Source organism: Nyctereutes procyonoides, unplaced genomic scaffold (assembly GCF_905146905.1).
Source record: "Nyctereutes procyonoides isolate TBG_1078 unplaced genomic scaffold, NYPRO_anot_genome, whole genome shotgun sequence".
Classification (NCBI taxonomy): domain Eukaryota; kingdom Metazoa; phylum Chordata; class Mammalia; order Carnivora; family Canidae; genus Nyctereutes; species Nyctereutes procyonoides.
Genome location: NW_026575031.1, coordinates 2104833 through 2128741, shown reverse-complemented (window position 1 = coordinate 2128741; position 23909 = coordinate 2104833). Strand labels below are relative to the sequence as shown.

Here is a 23909-nt window from a genome sequence, read left to right as displayed (position 1 = left end):
TGCTGTTGACAAATTTTCTAGTCTCTCTTTTTGTTTTCATTACTGTAGAAATATAACTATATATGCTAGCTACCCAGTAGTTACAAAGTACAGTGGTAGCAAAGTACAGAAGTACCTACTTCTATTCATATATATCAACTAATGAAGAAAAAACATATTCTCCTTTCAAAGTTACAAAAAATCATGTTTTAAAACTAATTTCAGAGTTAGGAGTTTAGGTTAAAAATTCTTTTGACTTCAGTTTAAAAGTGTGCTTTTGCTTTGATTAGGATTAATTTTTTGGGTGTGAAAACCACTGAGAAATAGAAAACTAAATAAAATGAACAAAAATAAACCTTAGTAGTCAGTTGGTTTGCTAATAATTTTAAGCGGATTAAGGAATAATGATAAAATGGAGAATTTTATATAACTTTGTTTTCTTTGTATTCATGCTATTTGTATATTTTAAGTACAAATGGTAACATTAAAATTTTTAAATGTATATGAAAGAATAGATATATACTCATAAGTAGATACACAGACCAGTTCAATCCATTCAAAATGAGCAGATTTCATGGTTTCTTGTGACACAGAGATGTACATCATCATACAAAGTAACCTTCATTAGATTTACACAGTTTAGAACTTAGATTAATGGAGTAAAGATCATGCCTAAATGTATATTTGGCACAAAATAAAAATCACTAGGCTCCTGGTGAAAACTACTTTTAAAAGTAGGAGAAATAATCTATAAATTTGTGGAGGCTTAAGTAATCGATTTGGGAAAAACAAACTTGAAGCTTCACAATATAGATCAATAATTTTCAACATGTAAGAATCACATTGGGAAGTTATTTTAAAAGATAATTGTCACGTTCTAGCCCCTTAGATGTTCTGCCTAAGAACCTACCTGGAAACCCGTGACTGGGAAAATTACCAAAATTGAGATTAAGCAGGAACCACACAGTAGAGGCATAATAAAACATATCAGAAAGTAATTGAACTGTATCACAAAAGTCATAAAATGAGCTTTCAAATACATACTCAGATTAACAGAAGTGCTTTGTAAATATACTAAAGAGAATTGGAAAAACCCTTCTGGGAGAAGGGTTGGCAAGCATCAAATTTACTAAAATGCTGCTAAAGTGGGACTTACTGTATATGGAGAAAAACTGAAATAATAGGAAGAAAAATTTCTTTGTCCAGAGACTTATTCTTGTTTTTGTAAGCATCAGTAATACTGTTCTGAGTATACATGGAGAATCTGAAATGTCTGAGATAAAGTCCCATAGATGACCCTGTGGTTCTTTCCAGTTTATATATACTTATAAATTATTTGTATTTTGGGGGCGCCTGAGTGGTTGAGCATCTGCCTTTGGCTCAGGGCTTGATCCTGGGATCCCAGATTAAGTCCCACATCGGACTCCCTATGAGGAGCCAGCTTCTCCCTCTGCGTGTGTCTCTGCCTCTCTCTGTGTGTCTCTCATGAGTAAATCTTTTTAAAAATTTGTATTTTTATTTATATATTTTTTTGAGAGAGAGAGTGAGTGAGCATGGTGGGCAGTGGGGGGAAAAGAGGCAGGAGAGAAAATCTTTTTTTCCTTTTTGAAGATCTTATTCATTTAGTCATGAGAGACCAAGAGAGGCAGAGATAATAGGCAGAGGGAGAAGCAGACTCCTTGCAGGGAACCTGATGCAGAACTTGATCCCAGGACCCTGGGATCACACCCTGAGCCAAAGGCAGATGCTCAACCACTCAGGCGCCCCCAAAATACAAATAATTTATAAGTATATATAAACTGGAAAGAACCACAGGGTCATCTATGGGATCTATGGGTCATAGATAGATCTATGGGATCTATAGGTCATCTATGGGTCAACCACCGAGCCACTCAGGCGTCCTGAGAGAGAAAACCTTAAAGTCCACACTCAGCGCAGAGCCCAACTGGATCTCACAACCTTGAGATCATGACCTGAGCTAAAACGGAGTCAGACATCTAACAGCCACCCAGGTGCTCCTAGTTTTTGTATTTTTTATATATTGATTAAAGAACCTCTTTTCTTGTAAAAAAAAGGGCAATCTGTGACTTGGATTAAAAAAATAGTCCTGTTAGGTCAGGGATTGCTTTTCTTTTTCTTTCCCTTTATTTATTAGGTCTTATTTTTATTAAATTTCTTTTTATTTTAGCATTTAAAAACAATAATTAGCTGGGAAATTTAATTTTGAGTCCCTTTTTTTTCATAGGTCATGTCTCGTTGGGAAGAATATATCAGCAAAGTGAAAAATAAAGGTAATATGCTGCCAGATGTTACAGAAGTATCCACTTTCTTCCCTTTTCATGAATACTTTGCAAATGCCCCTCAACCCATTTTTAAAGGACGAACTTATGAAGAAGATATGGAAATTGCTGAAGGATGTTTTAGGCATATTAAGAAAATCTTCACTCAGCTTGAGGTAAGAATTCTCAGGGTTTTTTTTAACTTGGCTTTAACTCTTTAAAGGCTTTAAGATTAGTTGGTTTTCTGTTTTTAATGAAGTAAATGTGAAGTAAACAAACTAGATTGTTACTTTTATTTATTTATTTTTGTGTGTGTGTGGCATAGTTTATTTTTTTTTTGATTTTTTTTTTAAAATTTATTTATGATAGTCACACAGAGAGAGAGAGAGAGAGAGGCAGAGACATAGGCAGAGGGAGAAGCAGGGAGCCCGACGTGGGATTCGATCCCGGGTCTCCAGGATCGTTCCCTGGGCCAAAGGCAGGCACTAAACCGCTGTACCACCCAGGGATCCCAGATTGTTACTTTTAAATGAGATTATTGAAAATATTTATAGTTTTGGCTAAAGAAATGAGTAAAAATTAAGATATAAATTGAATCCCCTTTATTCTGACTTTTCTGGTATAAAGTCTTAGAATTTAAGAAAGGAATGCTTCCCTCAAGAGATTCAACAGTATTTTTTTGAATTGGAATCTGAGACTGCCACATGGCTATTTTAAGTGCTTCATGCCTTTTGACCAGTGACAAAACATGTGGTCGCTTTGTTAGCCAGGTTGATTTATCTTGAGTATTAAGGTAAAATAAGAAGAATATATCTGGGATCAAGGTACCTATAGTACCCCCACCCCTTGCTTCCTAGTTTTCTCATTCTCTATGGAAAACGTTTGCTTTAGCAGCCTCAAAAAGAGATCATATTCAGGCTCAGATTCCTCAGTAAGATGATTTAGGATTACTCCAGGTAAAAGGGACAATGACTGTCTATTTTGTTTTTGTACCTTTTAAATAAGATAATATCTCTACTTCCTAGAAGAGTATCTGGCACATAGTATATGTTCAGTTAATATTGATGCATGGTGTGGGTAGGGGATAGGTGGATGGATGGTAGGTAAAAAATAATAAATTTATAGTATAATAATAAATAAAATTTTAGAGCCCTAAAAATATTAGAGTATGTTTATGATTAATAAAGTAAATGGATAAAAACATTTTAATAATAGCTGTCTTGGGAGGGCATGGGGAAAGATTTAAACAGAGTACCTCTCCTGTATCAGCCATGTTTTAATTATTTAAAAAAGAAAAATTTAAAAATGTCAAGTATGACCTATAATGTTCAGAATTTATAAAACTTGATATTAGATACTCTGCTTGGGGTTGTTTGCTCTTCATTTAATATCTGTTGTCCATTCTGCCCTGCTCTGTGGGGGATCCTATGCCATGTTCAAAGGTGGGGTTGGTCCTTTGTGGTTTAATTTCCTGGCCTCCGATATCAGCTGACTTCTGGCTGGGTTTAGCCAATAAAAATGTGGCAGAAATAGAGAAACTGGGATATTTCTCCATCAGTTGCCTTGGGTTTCATCTCTTCCATGGCTCCAGTTTGTGTTGGCCTGGCTTGCTATGATTGTTGTTCTAGCTTATTCTGGTACCCCAGTCCCTGGGCTCTGATTAACACTGCCACTTTTCCCTTATCTGTCCTAATCTAGGAATGGTCAGACTTCCTGCTCTTGCTAATCTCTGGGTTACCTCAGCCATTCCCTGGCTGGCTTTTGTACTGCTTTGTACCTTTGAAACCAGAGCCCTGCATTAAATTCCCTTTGTTATGAATACTTGAAAAAGTTTCTGTTTTTGTGGAGGGACCTTGAGTAAAATAGGATACTGTGGTAATAGATATTTTATTCAGTATTCTTATTGATACTCTCAGTATTTTATACAAAAAAAAAAAACAGTCCAAATTATAGCTTGAGTATCAGTTACTATATGAACTCAATTAGTACCTAATTAATAATGAACAAAATTACAATTTGTTAGTTTATGATATACGTATATTAATCAGGAATTAAGTCTGATAAACTGGATTGTGTGAATGTATGCATGAAATGTGTTTTTATTTTCCTAAAATACTCTGTCACTGACCCCCACTCCCATAGGAATTCAGAGCTTCTGAACTGCTTCGAAGTGGACTGGACAGATCTAAGTACCTTTTGGTGAAGGAAGCCAAAATCATTGCTATGACTTGTACTCATGCTGCTTTAAAACGACATGATTTAGTCAAGCTAGGTTTCAAGGTGGGAACTTATATTTTAGTTCCTCAGTTCATCATAGCTGTTATGTCTTTCTTTTCTCTCCTTTCCCTTGCTTTTCTTTAAAAAATTTTTTTTCTAATTTAAATTTTCCTTTCCTTTTCTTTCCTTTACTGAGGCCATTTCCCTTGAAGGTTGGCTTACCTGTTACTGATGTTCACACTTACAGTTATTTAAAAATATCTTTTCTGACAAATAAGGGATGGTAACTTCTGATGTTTATATGATTAGCGACCTCTAAATCTGATTTTTCTAAGTCTACTTATCAGTAATATGTCCATTAAGTAACATTATAATTAAATGATTGTCTCACCAAATTCTAATATTTGCTAGGGTAATTGATTTGTATTCACTATATTAAAAAAATCTCCAAATAAACCTAAAAGCTATAAAACTAACATTTGACACACGTATTCACCTATAGACATTTATATGCTTACACTGTTCATGTTTTAAATATACATCCACTCCCACTTATTTGTTCCATTCAGTAGATAGAAAGCCTTCCATATAAGAATATGGAATACTCTTATTTAGATGGTAGAATGAGATGTTAAAATGATTTCATCATATGATAAAGACAGGAGAACTAATGGGTACCATAGCCTGATAGCCTATGACTTGTTTAAAGTGGAATGTAATAAGAAAGCAGTAAATTTGAATTTGCTTTATAACTTTGCTAGTGATATTGGCCTAAATGCAAATCATTTAACTTCTCTGCAGTTGGCTTATCCATTGTTTAAAATAGGCTTTGTAAAAAATAAATAAATAGATAGATAGATAGATAGATAGATAGATAGATAGATAGATAGGCAGGCTTTGTGTACTGGTTTGAATTCAAAGTTAGTAAAGCATTTGTTGTTAATGAAAGTGAATGACAATTTTTAAATGTTGTGAGCTCACTGGAGGATAAGTGCTAAATAAGTTCAAGGTGATAGAGTAGTTGCTATCTTAGATGGAAGGTTCCTCGGTTGCAAGGTAGCACAAGCACAATGATTTATTAAAAGGTACTGTGAACTTATGTTAGTGGTGTGAACCTACCCTTTTGCAAATTATCAGTGAGAACTTTTCGCCTAAATATTTTGTTCTTGGGCTGACATTATAAAATATGCTTTGTATTTGATATTAAATCATATCAGTTTAATAAGGGAAATTATGGAACAGTATTTTATGATTTCAAATCATATCAGTTAAATAACAAGGGAAATATGCAACTTTTCACATGCATATTCTAAAAACATTACTTGTAGCTTATCAAATTTTCATTAATCACTTATATGGTAAGCATCTACATATATAGTTAGCATGAGAGCTGACAGTATTCCTTAGATCTTTTGGTATTTTTAATTTTCAAATTTTTTTTATCAAACTTCCTCTGCATCTGATTTAAGCATTTAAAAACCTGGTAAAGCTACTTAGAACATTAAGAAAGGGCAGTCCCCTACTCCCCTGATGAACCAGTCTTTCAATTCTTTTAGTATTTTTTGTGTTCTTTTTATCTATATCAATAAAGAATATTAAATTTACATTTTAGGGGCACCTGGGTGTCTCAGTCGCGTAAGCATCTGCCTCTGGCTTGGGTCATGATCCCAGGGTCCTGGGATAGAGCCCAGTATGAGGCTCCCTGTGCAGTAGGAACCTGCTTCTCCCCCTCCTGCCCTCCCCCGCCTCCCACCTTGTGCTTTCTCTCTCTCTGTCAAATAAATAAATAAAATCCTTATAAATAAATAGACCTTGTCTTTTGACCCAGTGCCTTCCCCAAGGAGACATGTTTGCACAGTCCTGTTCTCTTTTCCTTCTTTAATAGGCCCAATATAGTTATGTCATAATTTTGCTTTGTGATTAAAATTGCCTTTTAAAAAAGCAGAATCTGTAGATACATTTTTTTGTAAGTTAAATTGCATTAGATTTTCAGAGCTATTTTTCAGAAAGTAGGCTCTTTAAACCATCTTGAGCTACTTTCACTCTGTTTTGCCTATCATGTCTATTATCCTGAGAGTCCACACAGGGACTTGTGAGAAAATGTAGATCTTAGAACAACTCCTCCTCCTCCTCCTCCTCCTCCTCCTCCTCCTCCTCTCCTCCTCCTCCCTCCTCCTCCTCCTAAACTCCCATAGGGAGGACCTAACTAATCCTTGTAATAGGGAAATTCAACATCAGATAGAGCTAGAGAAGACATCTATCCACATGTCTTTAGGTGTTTTCAATAAGAAACAGTACAGAATTGAGCCTTAACTTTCATCATTGGATGTCCAATGGAAATTCATCTCAGCTACTTGTCTTGGACAGGTAGATACAAGCACAGTCTGGTAAAAATGAGTAGCACAGAAATGACAGTATATGTAAACAGTTCATTTAAAAACAGAGTTCATAGGGTACCCTATTGGCAGGGTGGCTGAAACTGAAAAAACATAATCATAATAAAATAAAAGTTAATTAAGCTATAAGATTAAATATGCTCTTACCTTCCACCTCCCCAAGAAGCAAAATAAGAGGAGAAAACTTTAAAAACACGAAACAAAGAAATAATTTGTACTTAGTAAGATTCTCAAAGATATTTTACCAATAAGACAAGGAAGAGGCTGTCAACTAAGTAACAATCCGAATTAGAAGTGGAAGGGAAAGAAAACATGTTGAGAATAGATCTAGAAAGTAATTGAGCAGATGGAAGAGAAGTAATCATCAAAGAAAGAATGAAATTTCCTTATTTTGGAGAAAGACTTGATTTTTCATTATTTTATAAGTGTGCAGTGCATGACATTACTGGAAACTGGGCTAGTGGAAGGATGCAGGCATCAAACAAGTAAATAAACAGAATTACAAATTGTGATATGCTGAGAGATAAAGGAACAGGGTTCTGTGAAATCAGTTTTAACTTGGGAGGTCAGAGAAGACATGGATAAAGTGGGTTTTAAGCTCATAAAGAGCTCATAAGCTCTTTAAGAATGAGAAAGAGCCAAGCAGACAAAAAATGAAGAGAATAGTATTGCAGAGTCTAAGGCCAGAATGGTTTTTGCCATTTCTAAGAAAATGAAATAGGTCAATGTAGATGAAGCTTAATTACTAAGGAGAGGAGAGGTGGCATTTAAGGTAAGAGAGGAATGACAGTGACCAAATTTAATATAGGCCTATATTAATACATCTCTTCCAGGTCATATTCCAGGATCTTTTCCCCAAGACAATTAGAAACTAGTGAAGGGTTTGAAACCAGTAGGTGACATGATCCTGATCCGACACCTGTTGTATCAGTGGTTTAGGGGGAGGCAAGCCAGGAAGGGGAGGGGCTAATAGAACGTGGCTTAGATTTTAGTGGTGGTGGTAGTAGAAATGGAGAGAGAGTTTTGAAGATAAAATTGCATGCTTTGATGACAAATTGAATGCCAGGAGTAAAACAGAGGTAGATTGTCAAGTGCTGGGTAGGATTTGTAAAGGAAAAAAAATACCCCAAAATACTACCTAGGGTAAGAGTACCAATGGAAATCACCTCATATATAATCATAAATTGATTCTTGTTTACATAGAACTGAATGAACTGAGATAAAAACAATTTGGTAAGCAATGCAAGAAATGATATGCAGGATGTCTCAAGGTAGAATTGTATATTTAGGGTGCTTCCCTGAGGGTTACATATTTGAACTAGAAAAACAGGGGCATTATGATAAATAAGTTCATGAATTTTCTGTTTGAATAATTTGTATGATATTATTTTTATCTGAAATTATTTGGAGTTTTTTTGGACAGTTATAGTGAAAGTTGTTTGGCTTTCAAGCTGTCTTTTTGAAAAGCTTCCCTTTTTCTCCGTTTTTCAGTATGACAACATTTTAATGGAAGAAGCTGCACAGATTCTGGAGATAGAAACTTTTATACCTCTTCTTCTACAGGTAAGAAACAGATCTGAGACCAAGAAAGTAGAGTTTGAAGAATTCTGGGGGGCAGTGTCAAAGAGCTACACAGTTTTGGGGGGCTAATTGCCGTACTTACATATTCTCTTTAACTTCATTATGTTTGCTATTCTATTTTAAGCCTGTAAACTTCCTTTAATCTATTCACTGGTTATTTAGTAGTTTGTTGTTTCTGGGAGTACTATTTAAAAATTCATGGTTTATCTTTAAGTTTCGAAAAGACTTAGTAATTTTAATCAAGAAAATTACATTGTTATATAGTCTGGAGGGTAGCTGAGCAAATTTTTTTTTTCATTTCTTTTGTTAGAGTTGTTTCTAGAATTGTTTTTGATGTTCACTGAGTACATTGGTTTTATTTTATGCCTAAATTTTTCTGAGCTAAATGGTGATGTTTAAGAATGTTTCTTATTGTACTATAGTCTTTACTATGGAAGAATTAAAAACAAAATGTGGAATTCCCAATTTAAGAATAGAGACTGCTTCAACTTCTAGATAAATTGGATTCTAACAGTTGTTTTATAAGCAAAGTTGCTTGGGATTCAGAATGTGTTTTATCACGGTGTGTTTAAAAGGAACCAGGAGTTGTGTAAAGTAGGAAATCAAAGTAGTAGTGTGGGAGATTAAAAACATAACGTTTACTATTTGGGGGGTTTTCATACTGGCTCTTGGCATAATTGTAATACAAAGTATATTCTTGAACATCTGTTCATTTCCTTGCTTGGGCCTCTTTTTCTTTCTATGCACCCCTTACCTAATTCTGACCTGAGTCTCCCAGACCCCCTTGGCTTGCCCTGCCTGTTAAAGTGGGGTAATTGCATGCTTGCCTTCTCATTCCCTCCACCCTCCCTCACCATCAGTCAACCTGTTTGTGGTTCATAAGTCATTCTATAAATTTTCCAGGTTTCTCTCTGTGGAACCTAGTGAAGAAGAAGTAGTAAGCTAATAAAGCCACTTTTTTAAATAGCAGGACTCTTAAGCGATGTATTGGAGACTAACAAGGCAATATATTACAGAGTATTTTTGACATCTCCTTACTTTTCATTTCTAGAATCCTCAAGATGGTTTTAGCCGATTGAAACGCTGGATTATGATTGGTGATCATCACCAGTTACCTCCAGTCATTAAGAATATGGCCTTTCAGAAGTATTCAAACATGGAGCAGTCTCTCTTCACTCGCTTTGTCCGGGTTGGAGTCCCTACTGTGGACCTTGATGCTCAAGGGAGAGCCAGAGCAAGGTAAAGGAGCTATACGTACACCCTATTTAAGGACCCCAGTTCTGTGATCCAATTATTTGATAGCATATTCAGTAGAGACTCTAGAATTCCCTGCTATCTAGGACTTTGCCATCTATGAATCTGAAAATGCCTCTCTTGCCTTCTGCATGGGGTGTGAACTGACCACATTATTTCCTGTGCACTTCCTTCACTGAGATTAAATTCATGAGACTTGTAAACTGAAGCTTCTTTTCACTGTCCCTTCCCCTTTTTTCATGCCCTCAGAAGATACACAGCTAATACCATTTTGAAATCTAAAGCAAAAGGTGGTTAAAAGGAAAACACACCAGTTCTTACTGATATTAAGTATAGGCCCTATCCTATAATTATCTCAAAGTATTCCTCAATCTATAGATTCTTCCCTGATTTTTTTTTTAATTTAAAGAGTAAAGATAGCATTTACCTCAGAGAATACAATAGAGCTTTATTTCTATATCATTAAGTCTTCTGACCTTTGGTTACTTGAAGCAGGAAGGCTAAGTTGAAAAACCATTATTGCTAAAAAGATGAGTGCAGAATGGTTAACATGAAAATTAAAAGAGCACAGCTCCTTAGGAACCCCCTTATGTATATTAAAAGGAGATTTTACATCACTAATATTTCCTGTTACGGGGGGGATTTGTCTTTGGAAAGCTTGTGTAACCTCTACAACTGGCGATACAAGAATCTGGGAAACTTACCACATGTACAGCTCTTGCCAGAGTTTAGTACAGCAAATGCTGGCTTGCTTTATGACTTCCAGCTCATCAATGTTGAAGATTTTCAAGGAGTGGGAGAGTCTGAACCTAATCCTTATTTTTATCAGGTAAGAAAATCTGTAAAATTTTTAAGTATGTTTGCATTTACCTAGCAGAATTACTACTTAAGTCAGTGATACTGAATCATTTGGCTAGCCATTGAAAAAAGCAAAATTAAGTTCCTCTCTCTCTCTCTCTCTCTCTCTCTCTCTCACGCACACACTCTCTCTCTCTCTCTCTCTCTCTCTCACACACACACACACACACACACACAACACAAAAATTTCTGTTTCAGATAGATTCAAGATACATACACCAAAGAAACTAACCACCCTAGAAAGAAGAAAACATTGATTTGTTATATAACACATGTTTGTCATATAGATAAAATATGTATTATATAATATTAAGATGATAAAGATCTCGAGCTCATTACCAAAAGCAGGAATCATGAAGAAAAATACTGATTGGAGATCAAAATTTATTTTCAAGATTTAACTAACAGTGGGTTGAATTCCAAATATATATACAGAACTCCTATAAATCACTTTTTAAAATAATCAACACCCCAACAAAAAAATTCAATAAGTATAAGAATATGCAGTTCACAAAAAAAAGAGATTTGTGGCAAGTATAAGTCACTGGACTAGATTTTCACCTCTGATAGTGTGGAGTAGGTTTTGGGACATTTTATATTCATGCAATGCTTGAAGAAAAGCAATGTGGTGGACAAGTTGTCAGTATATATTGGGATGCCTGGGTGGCTCAGTGGTTGAGCATCTGCCTTCTCAGGGCATAATCCCAGGATCTGGGATCAAGTTCGACATCAGGCCTGTTTCTGCTTCTGCCTATTTCTCTGCCTCTCTCCCTGTGTGTCTCTCATAAATAAATAAATAAATCTTTTTTTAAAATTGTCAGTATATATTAAAAAACAGTGTTTTTACTCTGAAGAATTTATCCTAAAAAATACAGACATATTTGCAAAGACACATGTTGCAATGCTAACATGTCCATCAGATCTTTTTCTTTTACTACATATTATTTTAGAAATGAAAACAACTGAAATATCTATCAGGAATTAATTACATCATTACCTATTCCATATAATGAATAGGCATTAAATATAACATTATAACTTTACTGGCAAGAAAAATGTTTATGCTATATTAAATGAAAAAAATTAGGTTGGAAAATATATGGTATAGTACCCTTTTTAAAAATGTATTCATTTAGGGGGATCCCTGGGTGGCTCAGCAGTTTGGCGCCTGCCTTCGGCCCACATGTGATCCTGGAGCCCCGGGATCGAGTCCCACATCAGTCTCCCTGCATGGAGCCTGCTTCTCCCTCTGCCTGTGTCTCTGGCTCTCTCTCTCTCTCTCTCTCTCTCTCTGTGTGTGTGTGTGTGTCTCATGAATGAATAAAATCTTTAAAAAAAAATGTATTCATTTATTTGAGAGGAAATGCAGACCAGAGGGAGAGGGGTAGTATCTCAAGCAGACTCCCTGCTGAGCATAGAGCCTGACATAGGGCTAGATCCCACAACCCCGAGGTCATGACCCAAGCTGAAATCAAGAGTCAGGGCATCCCTGGGTGGCTCAGCAGTTTAATGCCTGCCTTTGGCCCAGGGCATGATCCTGGGGTCCCAGGATCAAGTCCCACATCAGGCTCCCTGATTGGAGCCTGCTTCTCCCTCTGCCTGTGTCTCTGCCTCTGTGTGTGTGTGTGTGTGTGTGTGTGTGTGTGTGTGTGTGTGTGTGTGTGTGTGATGAATAAATAAATAAAATCTTTTTAAAAAAAAAGAAATCAAGAATTTGATGCTTAACCAACTGAGCCACCCAGGTGCCCCATCTGACTTTATTTTTAAAGAGGAACAGCAAAACATAGAAGTTTATACAGATAGTCTATACAAAAAGATCCAGCAACATGTGCACCAAAAGGTTTTTTTGGTGTTTTTTTTTTTTCAATCTGTACTAGAGATGATGCTTAGATAAAGGTAGTTTGCTATATCAGTACAGACAGTGAGAAGATTTACCAGACATGTAGCTGCTTTTCCCTCCTATCTTCCAAAGAACTAGAAAAGTTTAATGAAAGAGGTAACTTACACCGTGAAAGTATAACAAAAAACCAGAATATAAGTGATTTTTCTGAAGGTCTTAGGATTTTTCTTTTGCCTTTAGATGAAATCCAGTTTCTTGTCTTCCTTTTTGATTTTCATGTTATGTTTTATGTTCTTGTTTTACTTTCTTCTCTCATCTAATGCTTTTAATTTAGTCTCTACTGAACTGGAAGAGCAGCCTTATGTACGCTTCCTCACATGCAGATTCAGCTAAGCTTAAATGTAAGCCAGACTGACCAATTTGAGGCCACATCCTCTTCCCACTTAAGGTGGTCTAGTAGAAGTGGGAACCATAAGGAGAGAACAAACACAAAACAGACAAAAAATACTATTAAGTGTGAGGAAAAAGAAAAAAAACACTGCCCCAAAATTGAGAGTCCACTTATAGTACTGCTAGATGCTATTAGACTAGATTTTCTGCTGGCTTCTTAGATGGTTACCTCGCTGCTTTGTATTCATATTCCTTTAATACCTACAGCTGCAGTACACCATGTCAGAATATTATTGATCTATATCATGACTGTTGTAGTCCCAGAAATAGCCTAAGTTGGTGACTTTTATTTTATGATTATTCCATATATTGCTAATATATTACAGATATCAAAGAGAAGTAATTATCGTATACTCTTTTTATCAGTGTTAGCCTAGGATAGGATTATTCCTTAGTTTTTGTTTTTGTTTTTTTTTTTTTAAAGATTTTATTTATTTACTCATGAGAGACACAGAGAGAGAGAGCAAGAGAGGCAGAGGGAGAAGCAGGCTCCATGCAAGGAGCCTGACATGGAACTCGATCCTGGGACTTCAGGATCACGCCCCGGGCCAAAGGCAGGCGCTAAACTGCCAAGCCACAGCCACCCAGGGATCCCTATTCCTTAGTTTTATGGAAGGTGTTCACTTGTCCAAGTTGACTTCACTTCTTGAGATGTGATAAATGAATTGTGCCAGTTAACCATTCTTCCTGCAAAATTGAAACAAGAGGAAATAATTGCATAATCTGATGATGTTTACATTACAGAATCTTGGAGAAGCAGAATATGTAGTGGCACTTTTTATGTACATGTGTTTACTTGGTTACCCTGCTGATAAGATCAGTATTCTAACAACATATAACGGGCAAAAGCATCTTATTCGTGACATCATCAATAGACGATGTGGAAGCAATCCGTTGATTGGAAGACCAAATAAGGTAATTTTGTGAATATGATATGTTCTTTTATTTATCGTGTTGGCAAGATGGGAATATTTATATTTACTACAAGTTATTTATATTTTTCTGCTGTCTCCTTTTAATACGTGAGAAAATGAAATAATAGGAACTATAAATAATTCTCTAGCATTCCCTTCTGACAGTGTTATTGGTTTGCTGTGACCTTTTCACAACTACAACATTGAAGATTTTTATTGAAGGTAATCAGAAATAAATGATCCTAAAAATATAAAAATATCCTAAAATGGAGGATAATGGAATTACATTATTTGTGTACTGTTATAGTAGAAATAGGAATTTCTACTATAGCATTTTTTATTTTGTTGTTTTGCAAAGGTATAATACTGCATTTTAATGTGTATGTATGTATGTGAGAGAGTGGTTTTTTTTCTTGAGAATAAGGGAAGATTGTAAAGTACCTTCAGACCTAAAGATTGTTTTATACTTTGTGTGTGTGTAGTAGGAAATAATACCAAATAAACATGAAGATGCTTGATTATATCAATAAAGGTTGAAAGGTTAGAATAACATATATTACTAATGATGAGATTAAGACTTTGGTTGTAAACATGGCTATATAAAAGCTCTTTCACTTTTTCTTGGAAATCATTGAAGAGTAACAGGAAAATGGGAGGGGAAGACAAATGACATTTTTAGCGAGATGATACAAATCAAGTGACTAAGATCAGGAAGAATATATGGGAAGAAGAGAATTTGGGGGACCAGTCTTGAAAGGACCAGCAAAACACTTCTGAAGGTGAATGACACACTCTGAAGCATAAGAGCCACATTCCTGTTACTGAACAATGGATATGGATGGGAATTGGGGTGAGCAGAAACCTTTGTAGGCCCAGACTGGTTCAAAAAAGCCTATGGGAAAGCCAAAAAACAGACTTGTCTCTGTAGTAGCAGAAGAATAGAGAACCTTCTGTTGTGAAAACCATCCAATCTTTAGGAAACCGTCCAGCCCAACCCGACTTAACCTCTTGCTCATAGCTAATCAAAGAAACCCACTTATTCAGTGATGAAATAGAAAAAGGAACCTAGCATGAGCTCAATTTATATAGGGAAGAAGGGCATCAAAACATACTGACATGACATTTGCTTCAGAAAACATTGGTCTGGAACAGATGAAAACTTTGAATACACATTGGCTGTGAATTTTAAAATGCTTAAGTAACCATTTCTGGGGGGGTAAGGCTACAAAGCAGAGAAATTTAATAACTCAGGAAGAGATGAAATATGAGCTGGAAGAAAATAAAAACACAGAAATGGAGACAAAGTTGAAAGGAGACAAGGACACACTCCTTGTGGAAAGTGAAAATGAGAAACTAGTAACTTTGAAATAAAGAAAACCTAGAAGTAGAAGAGCCTCGGTATCTGAATCCTCTTATTTAGAACAGAAAAACTTAAAGGAAAGTTATTCTTTCTCATTATAAGAAGACAAGAGTGAAACGGCTCCAGGGCTGGTTAGAGAGTGACTCCATGATGTCAACAAAGACCTAGGTTCATTTTTATCCATGATGTCACCAAAGACCAAGGTTCATTTCATCCTTCTGTTCTGCCATTTTGAGTGTGTGAGCCCAGTTCTCAGACACACTCTCCCCATGGCCAGGTTGGCAACAGAAATTTCCAGGGATTACATCCACGCATAAACCCAAAATATAAGAACCCCTGCAACAGTCATTGTTAAATAAGGATAGCCCAAAATAAAATCAGCAAATGAATAGACAGTCCACACGAGAAGACATAGGAATGGCCAGTAAGCACATGCAAAGTGCTTACCATTGTTTTTCTTCAGGGAAATACACATTAAAACTACAATGAGGTACACTGCACACCAAATAGATTGGCTAAAATTGACAAGATTGACCGTATACCAGTTGTTGGCAAGAATGTGGAGCAACTGAAACTTTAAATCTGGAACAATGCTGGTGAATGTGTAGAGTGGTACAGCATCTTTGGAAAACAGTTTGACAGTTTCTCATGAAGTTAAATATTCACTTACCATATAGCTCAGCAGTTTCACTCCTGGATATTCATTCAAGAGCATTGAAAGGTCCACAAAAACACGTGAATTGTAGCTTTATTTAAGATAGTCCCAAACCAAATTCAAACTGCTGCAGCCACTGTAGAAAACAGTATGGAGGTTCCTCAGAAAGTTAAAAATTAGCTCTACCCTATGATCCAGCAATTGCACTACTGGGTATTTACCCAAAGAATACAAAAACACTAATTCAAAGGGATACGTGCACCCTTATGTTTATAGCAGCATAATTTACAATAGCCAACATAGGGAAGCAGCCCAAGTGTCCACTGACTGATGAATGGATAAAGATGATGTGTGTGTGCACACACACAACAGAATATTATTTTTAAATCATTTAAAAAAATGAAATCTTGCCATTTGCAACACAAATGGAGCTAGAAAGTATAATGCTAAGCAAAATAAGTGAGAGAAATACTATATGATTTCAATGATGTGAAATTTAAAAAACAAAAACAAATGAGCAAAGGGGCGGGGAGACAAATTAAGAAACAATTGTAGAGAACAAACTGATGGGGAGGAGGATGGCAGGTTGGGTAAAATAGGTGATGGGGATTAAGGAATATACTTGCCATGATGAGCACCAGGTGATATATAGAATTGTTGAATCACTATATTGTGAAACTAATATAACACTGTATGTTAACTATACTGGAATCAAAATATAAAACAAAACAAAAACCCCAAACCAGAAACAACCCAAATGGCATGAACAGGTAAATGGGTAAGCAAATGTGGTATATCTGTTCATAGGAATACTATTCAACAGTAAAAAGGTATGAACTTCTCATGGACACAGCACATGAATGAATCTCAAAAACATGCCAAGTGAAAGAAGCTAAACAAAAAAAGAATATGATTCCATTTTTATGGAATTTTACAGAGGCAAAAAGCAATCTATAGTGACAGAAAGTAGATCATTGTTTGCTCAGAGCTTAGGAGTACTTTTAACTACAAAGGGGCCGGAGGTGATGGAAAATTTCATTGTGGTACTTATCTAGGAGCATATATTGTCAAAATTGATCAAAGTAGACACTTAAAGTGAGTGGATTTTATTATATGTAAATTACACTTCTGAGAAGTTGATTAAAAAATGTTTTGTAAAATTCTTAAAACTATGGACCATGAATTATAGGTTATACAGGCAAACATAAACTTTTTTTGTTGAATTAGTGAAAAGGAGATAAATGCCTGAGTGCCCATATTAGACTGAACCTGCGTGAATTTTCCTAGTTGTACAGAGTTTCAAACTGAGCAAAAGTACTATGAACATTACTTGGGTTGTTTTTGTTTTTGTCAGAAGGATGTTGTTCATGAGAACTAAGAATATGTTAGATAATAAGTGAGTATACTAAGTTTTGCTGCTGGACATCAAACCTGGGATACCAGGTAATAAGATTAACAGGTCCCTGCATCCATGGAGTCAGGCAGTCTAGTAGGGGAAGACTGTTAATTCAAGAGATAGTAATTTTGTTGTCAGCAGAGATTAAGACCAGTGCTATGAGTGTAAATAACAGGGACACAGCCTAATCTGGTTACTAAAGTTTATTTCATAGAATTCATTAATAACTGGTTTTCTCAACTCCCCAAGTATATGATCATGTTTCTTTTGGGATTGATTATTTTAATAAGATTTTTATTTCTTGCATATTATTTAAAAGATCTCTCTAGAATCTTGTTATTGTGCTTTGGAAAATATACCATATTTCCCATTTTTTCTTCCTAGGTGACAACTGTTGACAGATTTCAGGGTCAACAGAATGATTATATTCTTCTTTCTCTGGTACGAACCAGGGCAGTGGGCCATCTGAGGTACATAAGGGAGATCTTTTATGTTATTGAACTTTATTATCTGCTTTAAGTTTAAAGCATAATTAATTGTTTGGGCAGCTTTTGGTTTGGCAGGCTTTTTGTTGGAATGTAACAGTATCAGATTCTTTGTATAGTTAACTATTGTCATTGCCTCTGATTTTTTTGAATCTTAAATATTTTAGTACATTTACTTTCTAGTCTTCAGTAACACCCAGAGATAGCATTTTATTATAAAATCTTAATATATCATATATATATATATATATATATATAAATGTCAGAAATTAAAAGAGATAAGGTGGTAAAGAGTCTTCAGAGTACATTTTTCATTGCACAGGATTTCTGACCTTTTTCTCACTTTTTTCTCAGTCTTTCAGCTTCATTGTTAGAGGATAAAGGAACCATTTGTTCTCCCAGGATTAAGAATTGTCAAAAACAACAATAATCTATTTTTATCATTTATTGTGATGTATTTATGGGCCAGAGATTTATGAGAAAAATATCTTCTTACTACAAAGCAGCCATTTAGATTTATATAAATCTTTATCTCATATGACTTACTAACAAAACTATAATGAGAGTTCATTTTATTATTTTACTTGGTGGATATAAAGAGAAAAGTCTCCAAGCTCTCATAATGTTGTCATTAAGTCAAAATCTATTTGGAGCTTAGCCCAGTGATCAGGCTCCATTAGATCGATAACTTTTATGTAAGAGTAAACAAAAATGTAATGTTTCAAAAAATTGTTTGAAAACTATTGCATTCTAAAATAGTTTTTTGTTTTTTGTTTTTGTTTTTTTTTTTTTTTTTTTTTGCTTATTTATCAAACATGTATTTGGAGAGTCAGTTTTCTAAAAAAACAGTTCCTTTTCTGCATTGAGATTTATAGCTGCTGTCTGAATGGGGCATCATTATGATTTACATAGTTAAAATCTCTCCAAAACTCACAGTATAATTATGTGAATACTGTATCATTCCCTCCCCATCTTTTTTCTTACAATGACATGCTTTTGTCTTTTTCACATTCTTATGACTTGACTTTTTGTTCCATAATTCTCATGTAGCTACTTAGACCTTGTAGTCAGTGCACTGGTCATAATAATCCCCCCTCAGAGAAACAAAAACATCAACATAAAGGTTAGTGATAAAGCAATAACTTTACTTGGCTTAACTAGTCACTTGATTTTGATTAACCTAATGTTTATTCTGTTTTTAAAGCTTAACTTTTATTAAGCTTAACTTTTTATTACTATAGCTTTACCGGGAATATTCAGTAGAATAAGTAAAAAAAAGAAAAAAAGCTACATACATATGTTATTAATCTTGAACTATCCTAATTAATTGTGTTTATTTCTAAAAGGGATGTCCGTCGCTTAGTGGTGGCCATGTCTAGAGCCAGACTTGGATTGTATATCTTTGCAAGAGTATCCCTCTTCCAAAACTGTTTTGAACTAACTCCAGCTTTCAGCCAGCTTACTGCCCGTCCACTTCATTTGCATATAATTCCAACAGAACCTTTCCCAACCAGTAGAAAGGTAAGACTCTCCATTGTGTAGAGCAGCACTGTTCTTTAGATGACCCAGTAGCTAGGAACAGCATCACATGGATCATCCAGTCACTGGTTTAGAGTGTTCCTGACATTGTAGAACTGAACTAGATTTTCTGTGCAAAATAATAATTACATGCTAACATTTATTGAGTACTCACTATGTATTAAGCAGTTAGCTCTTTCCATACATTATCTCATTTCATCTCACTTAATCTTCCTGTTCAGTAGGTTTTCTTATCAACCCCATTTTATGTATGAGGAAACAGGATGAGCAAAGTCAATTAGTTTGGTCATGTATCTCATAGGTAAAGAATCCAAGATTTGAAAACCCAGGCAGTGTGACTCCAGAATCCACATGAAGCACTGTACTGTACTGTACTGTACTACCTTTGTTGAGCTTTTTTTTTTTTAAGATTTTATTTATTTATTCATGAGAGACACAGGCAGAGGGAGAAGCAGGCTCCATGCCGGGAGCCCGATGCGGGGCTCAGTCCCAGGACTCCAGGATCACGCCCTGAGCCGAAGGCAGGCGCCAAACTGCTGAGCCACCCAGGGATCCCCCTTTGTTCAGCTTTTTAAGGAGATTTTAACCCATTACGTGGTAACAGAGTAATAAATGGTTTAGCTCTTGGAGAACTCTTAAGAAAGCTACATTTTGTAGAATGTAGGAAGGGATAGCACATAGACTTAACAAAGGACAAACTCAGTGTTCCTCCTCCTCATCCCTGCTACCTTTCCCACCCCCACCGGTGACCAGTCCCTTTAGTTTCTCCTTCATTCTTCCCACATTTCCTTTTGCATAAAGAAGCAAATACCTGTTTATTTTCTTAGATTTTCTTTCTTTCATAAAGATTAGCATACTAACTAATCTTGAGGTTGTGACTTCTGGGCTTTGCATTTTTCACTTACTGCAATGTCTGAGGGGTCTATTTGGATTTTAAATAAATGTTCACAGTATACTTCTTCCCCCCCCCAAAAAAAAAATTAAATTCTGTGTTTTATAGTAAGGCTGAGTACATTTTTTTAACTGCATTCATTCATTCATTCATTCATTTGAAATGATGCTATGGAGGAATAGAAGGATAAGGGTGGAATGATTTGATGGGATGGGGGCATACGAAGCCTTTAGTGTCAGCCTCTGCAGTCTGGACAGGGTCTGAGGCACAATCTTATGCAAAGGCTGCAGGGACACAGTTGGAGGCACATAGAGGAGATTGGTCAGTGCCAATGAAGAGAAGGCTTGAAACCAGTGCTTTACCCAACACCACGGATTCAGGCCCTGGGGGTGCTGAGGGCTAAGAGCACCTGCCCATCTTCTGCTCAAGAGACCAGTGCCGGAGGTGGAGAGGACTGTACAGCTAGCACTACATCTCAGAAGAGGCAGCTCCCAATGGAACCACCAGACAATAAGCAAACAAATAAAAATCATAAAACAAAAACAAAACCTTCCATGTTGTAAACTCCATATTATTACATAGGTGTAACAGAATGACGGTCTTTGCACACAGGTGTGACCATTGCAGAAAGTGACCATTATCCAAAGAACACCTGCCTACATGTAATACTGCCATCCTGCTTAATTCTTAGAAGTACTATTTAATAACACTCATTTCTAACATTAGGTGCGCTAATTTGTTACTTTATGGTAAAAATCATTTTCCTGATAGAAATTTTTTACCTTTATGGTTTTCTGAACTACTTCTACAGTAAGAGGCTTTATAAATATTGTATAATTGACTGTAAATAGGAAAGTTGTTCATCTTTACTCTAGGATGGCTTAGGAAGAAGTGCAAAATTTTTATTGTCTCTATTTGCTTTACCGCTTTACCTGCACTAGTAGAGCAGTGTTTCTCAGATGGTTGTCGGAAACTACTACATCAGCATCTCCTCATTTTTTATCAGACCTACTGAATCTCAGTCTCTGGGAGCTGGAGCCAACACACCTCCACAATTTAAGTCTTCCCAGATAGTTCTGATACATACCACAAAGTTTGGACTTTTAATATTTGACCATATACTTTATTAGTTAAAAAAAAAATCTTTTGAATGTTGACCCTTCTAATAGTCTATATCAAGTAATAGTAATGTTAGCTTATTTTTAGAAAACCATAAATAGGAAAAAATTTTAATATTTTCTTTCTGAACAAACTTGAAAATTGCCTTTGGAACATACAAGGTATTAGAGACCATACTTTAGGCCATGTTGATTTTTCTCTATTCAAATGATCATTTATCTCTTATTCTTCTATGTGAGTTCCTAGACCCAAACTCCTATTTTACTTGCCAGCCTGAAATTGTATTAAAGGTTAATAACTCTTAGTTCTCTTCTAGTCTCTACATTTTGCTAAATTTAAATTGAATCTCTCTTTATGAAGTCGTTATTTAGCTCGCACACTTACATCTTAACATCCTGGTACTATTCAGATGTCCTCCAAACCCTAGTACTGCTTATACATAAGATGGAGACATGGGCTTCTGGAATGTTTGTTTTTAGCATATCAACTTCTCACTGTTCTTAACTTTCTTTTTGCCTTCTAGAATGGAGAACGACCATCTCATGAAGTACAGATAATAAAGAACATGCCCCAGATGGCAAACTTTGTGTACAACATGTACATGCATTTGATACAGACCACACACCATTATCATCAGGTGAGTTTTCTCAAAATTCACTCTTATTTTTCTTGTTGTAGAAAGAATCATCTCCTTTGCAGACTATACCTTTAAAGTATATGATTCAATATGTTCTGACACACACATATATATACACACAGATATATATACGTATATATAGATATATACGTATATATAGATATATACGTATATATATCTAGCATACTATATATGTATATATGAATATATATCTATATGTACACATATATCTCTGTGTGTGTGTGTGTATATAAATATATATATATATATACACACACACACACACACACACACTGATTTATACTGTAGTGATGGTTTCACCGAAACCGTCGTTTCACCGAAACCATCGCTATAGTCAAGATAATAAACAATCTCATTATCCCCAAAAGTTTCCTCATGCCCCTTGGATGAGGGGGCATCCTTCACCAATCCTGTTCCCACCTTTCCAGGCAACCAAGGATCTTACCATCAATCTGTAATCCTTTCCTTTTATTGCCAAATAGTATCCCATTATATGGACCTACCACGATGGACATTTGGGTTCTTTCCAACTTTGGCAATCACAAGTAAAGTTGCTGTGAACGTTCTTGTACCTCTCTTTGTATTTTCTTTTGGGCAAATCCCTAGGAGTAGAATGGCTGAATAATAGAATAATATGTGTTCAACTTTTTAAGAAATTGCCCATCCCTTTTGCCAGTTAGTTGGCACCATATTCCCAGCAGCAGTATACAAGAGCTGTAGTTGATATACATCCTCACCCACGCTTGTGATGTAAAGCTGCTCCAGGGTTCTTTCTTTTTTTTTTTTTTTTTTTAAGATATATTATTTATTTATTCATGAGAGACACAGAGAGAGGCAGAGACACAGGCAGAGGGAGAAGCAGGCTCCTTCAGGAGCCCAGTGCGGAACTTGATCCCGGATCCTGGGATCATGACCTGAGCCTAATGTAGCCGCCCAACCACTGAGCCACCCAAGCATCCCTGCTCCAGGGTTCTATTGGGTGGGGTCAGAAGCTTCAGGCCCTGCTGCTCCTCTCTGCCATGGTTGTGTCTGACGGCATGGTTCCTCGCCACCCCTAAGAGGGCTCTTGATTGAGGTTGGCCCTTGAGTTGTAACAGTCAGTCCTAATCAGCCACTGTTTTTGCAGAAGTGTTAAAGCAAATTTCTTGGCTAAAAAAAAAACTGATAGATTTTCATATTATTTTCTTCCCTGAAGATCTAATATGTTACTTGATCTTTGGAGTCAGCAAGATCTAGACTATTGTCATCAGAGTTATGTTTGTAATATAAAATGGTAAGTGGTGTTTTAGAGAACTCCAGATCGAACAGTATCTATTAGGAAGATAATATTCATGAGCTTAGCTTTATAAGCCGGTGTTTTTTTTCATTTGAGTTCACACTGATTTTTTTCTTTATTTTTATTAGACTTTATTACAGCTGCCACCTGCTATGGTAGAAGAAGGTGAGGAAGTTCAAAGTCAGGAAACAGAGTTGGAAACAGAAGAAGAGGCCAATCCTGCTCAAGCTGATCTATCCAGTCTGACAGATGCCACCTCCAGTCAAGAATCCTCAGCATCTCAGACTGAAAGCACCCCCAATCAGACAGGAGCTAGTTCCAGTCCAGAAGCCATCCCTACTACATCTGATATCACTGCTACTGTGGCAGGACCTGTAACTGTACCAGCAGAGGCTAATGCCTCTCAAGCTGTCACACCTGCCCCAGAGGAGACCAAGTAGCCAAACTGTGGCCTTTCTTAGGGAGGACATTTCATTTGTAAAGTCTAATAATAAGTAAAGCTACTTTTTGTATTTTATATTTGCTTCTGCTCTTTTAAGGGTACTAGTTAATGTTCATTCCTTATTTTTGGTAACTGATCTTCGTGTTTGTCTTCTTGGATATATTTAAAAGAAAATTGTGAACAACTTGTTTCATTTGTTCAGTCAGAAGGGCAAATAGCCATTCCTTTGATATTTTTATAATTAAATGCTGTAATCATACCTACATTACAAGAGTTTTCTGTAGAATACACAAGACATATTTGCCATTTTCAGTGAACC

General features: G+C 35.9%; 1 protein-coding gene across 1 annotated transcript in view; it reads left to right on the top strand.

Annotated features, from left to right (window-relative positions):
* The window catches only part of AQR (aquarius intron-binding spliceosomal factor), a 100286-nt gene extending 76621 nt beyond the window's left edge, over positions 1-23665 (top strand). Inside the window, exons 26-35 of the mRNA XM_055316677.1 lie at positions 2225-2434; positions 4401-4538; positions 8363-8434; positions 9504-9691; positions 10364-10535; positions 13599-13769; positions 17564-17649; positions 19011-19185; positions 21738-21851; positions 23277-23665. Coding sequence (XP_055172652.1) covers positions 2225-2434; positions 4401-4538; positions 8363-8434; positions 9504-9691; positions 10364-10535; positions 13599-13769; positions 17564-17649; positions 19011-19185; positions 21738-21851; positions 23277-23588 — 1638 coding nt within the window. The 3' untranslated portion in view covers positions 23589-23665. The remainder of the gene's footprint in view (positions 1-2224; positions 2435-4400; positions 4539-8362; positions 8435-9503; positions 9692-10363; positions 10536-13598; positions 13770-17563; positions 17650-19010; positions 19186-21737; positions 21852-23276) is intronic.
* The last annotated feature ends 244 nt before the right edge of the window (positions 23666-23909 follow it).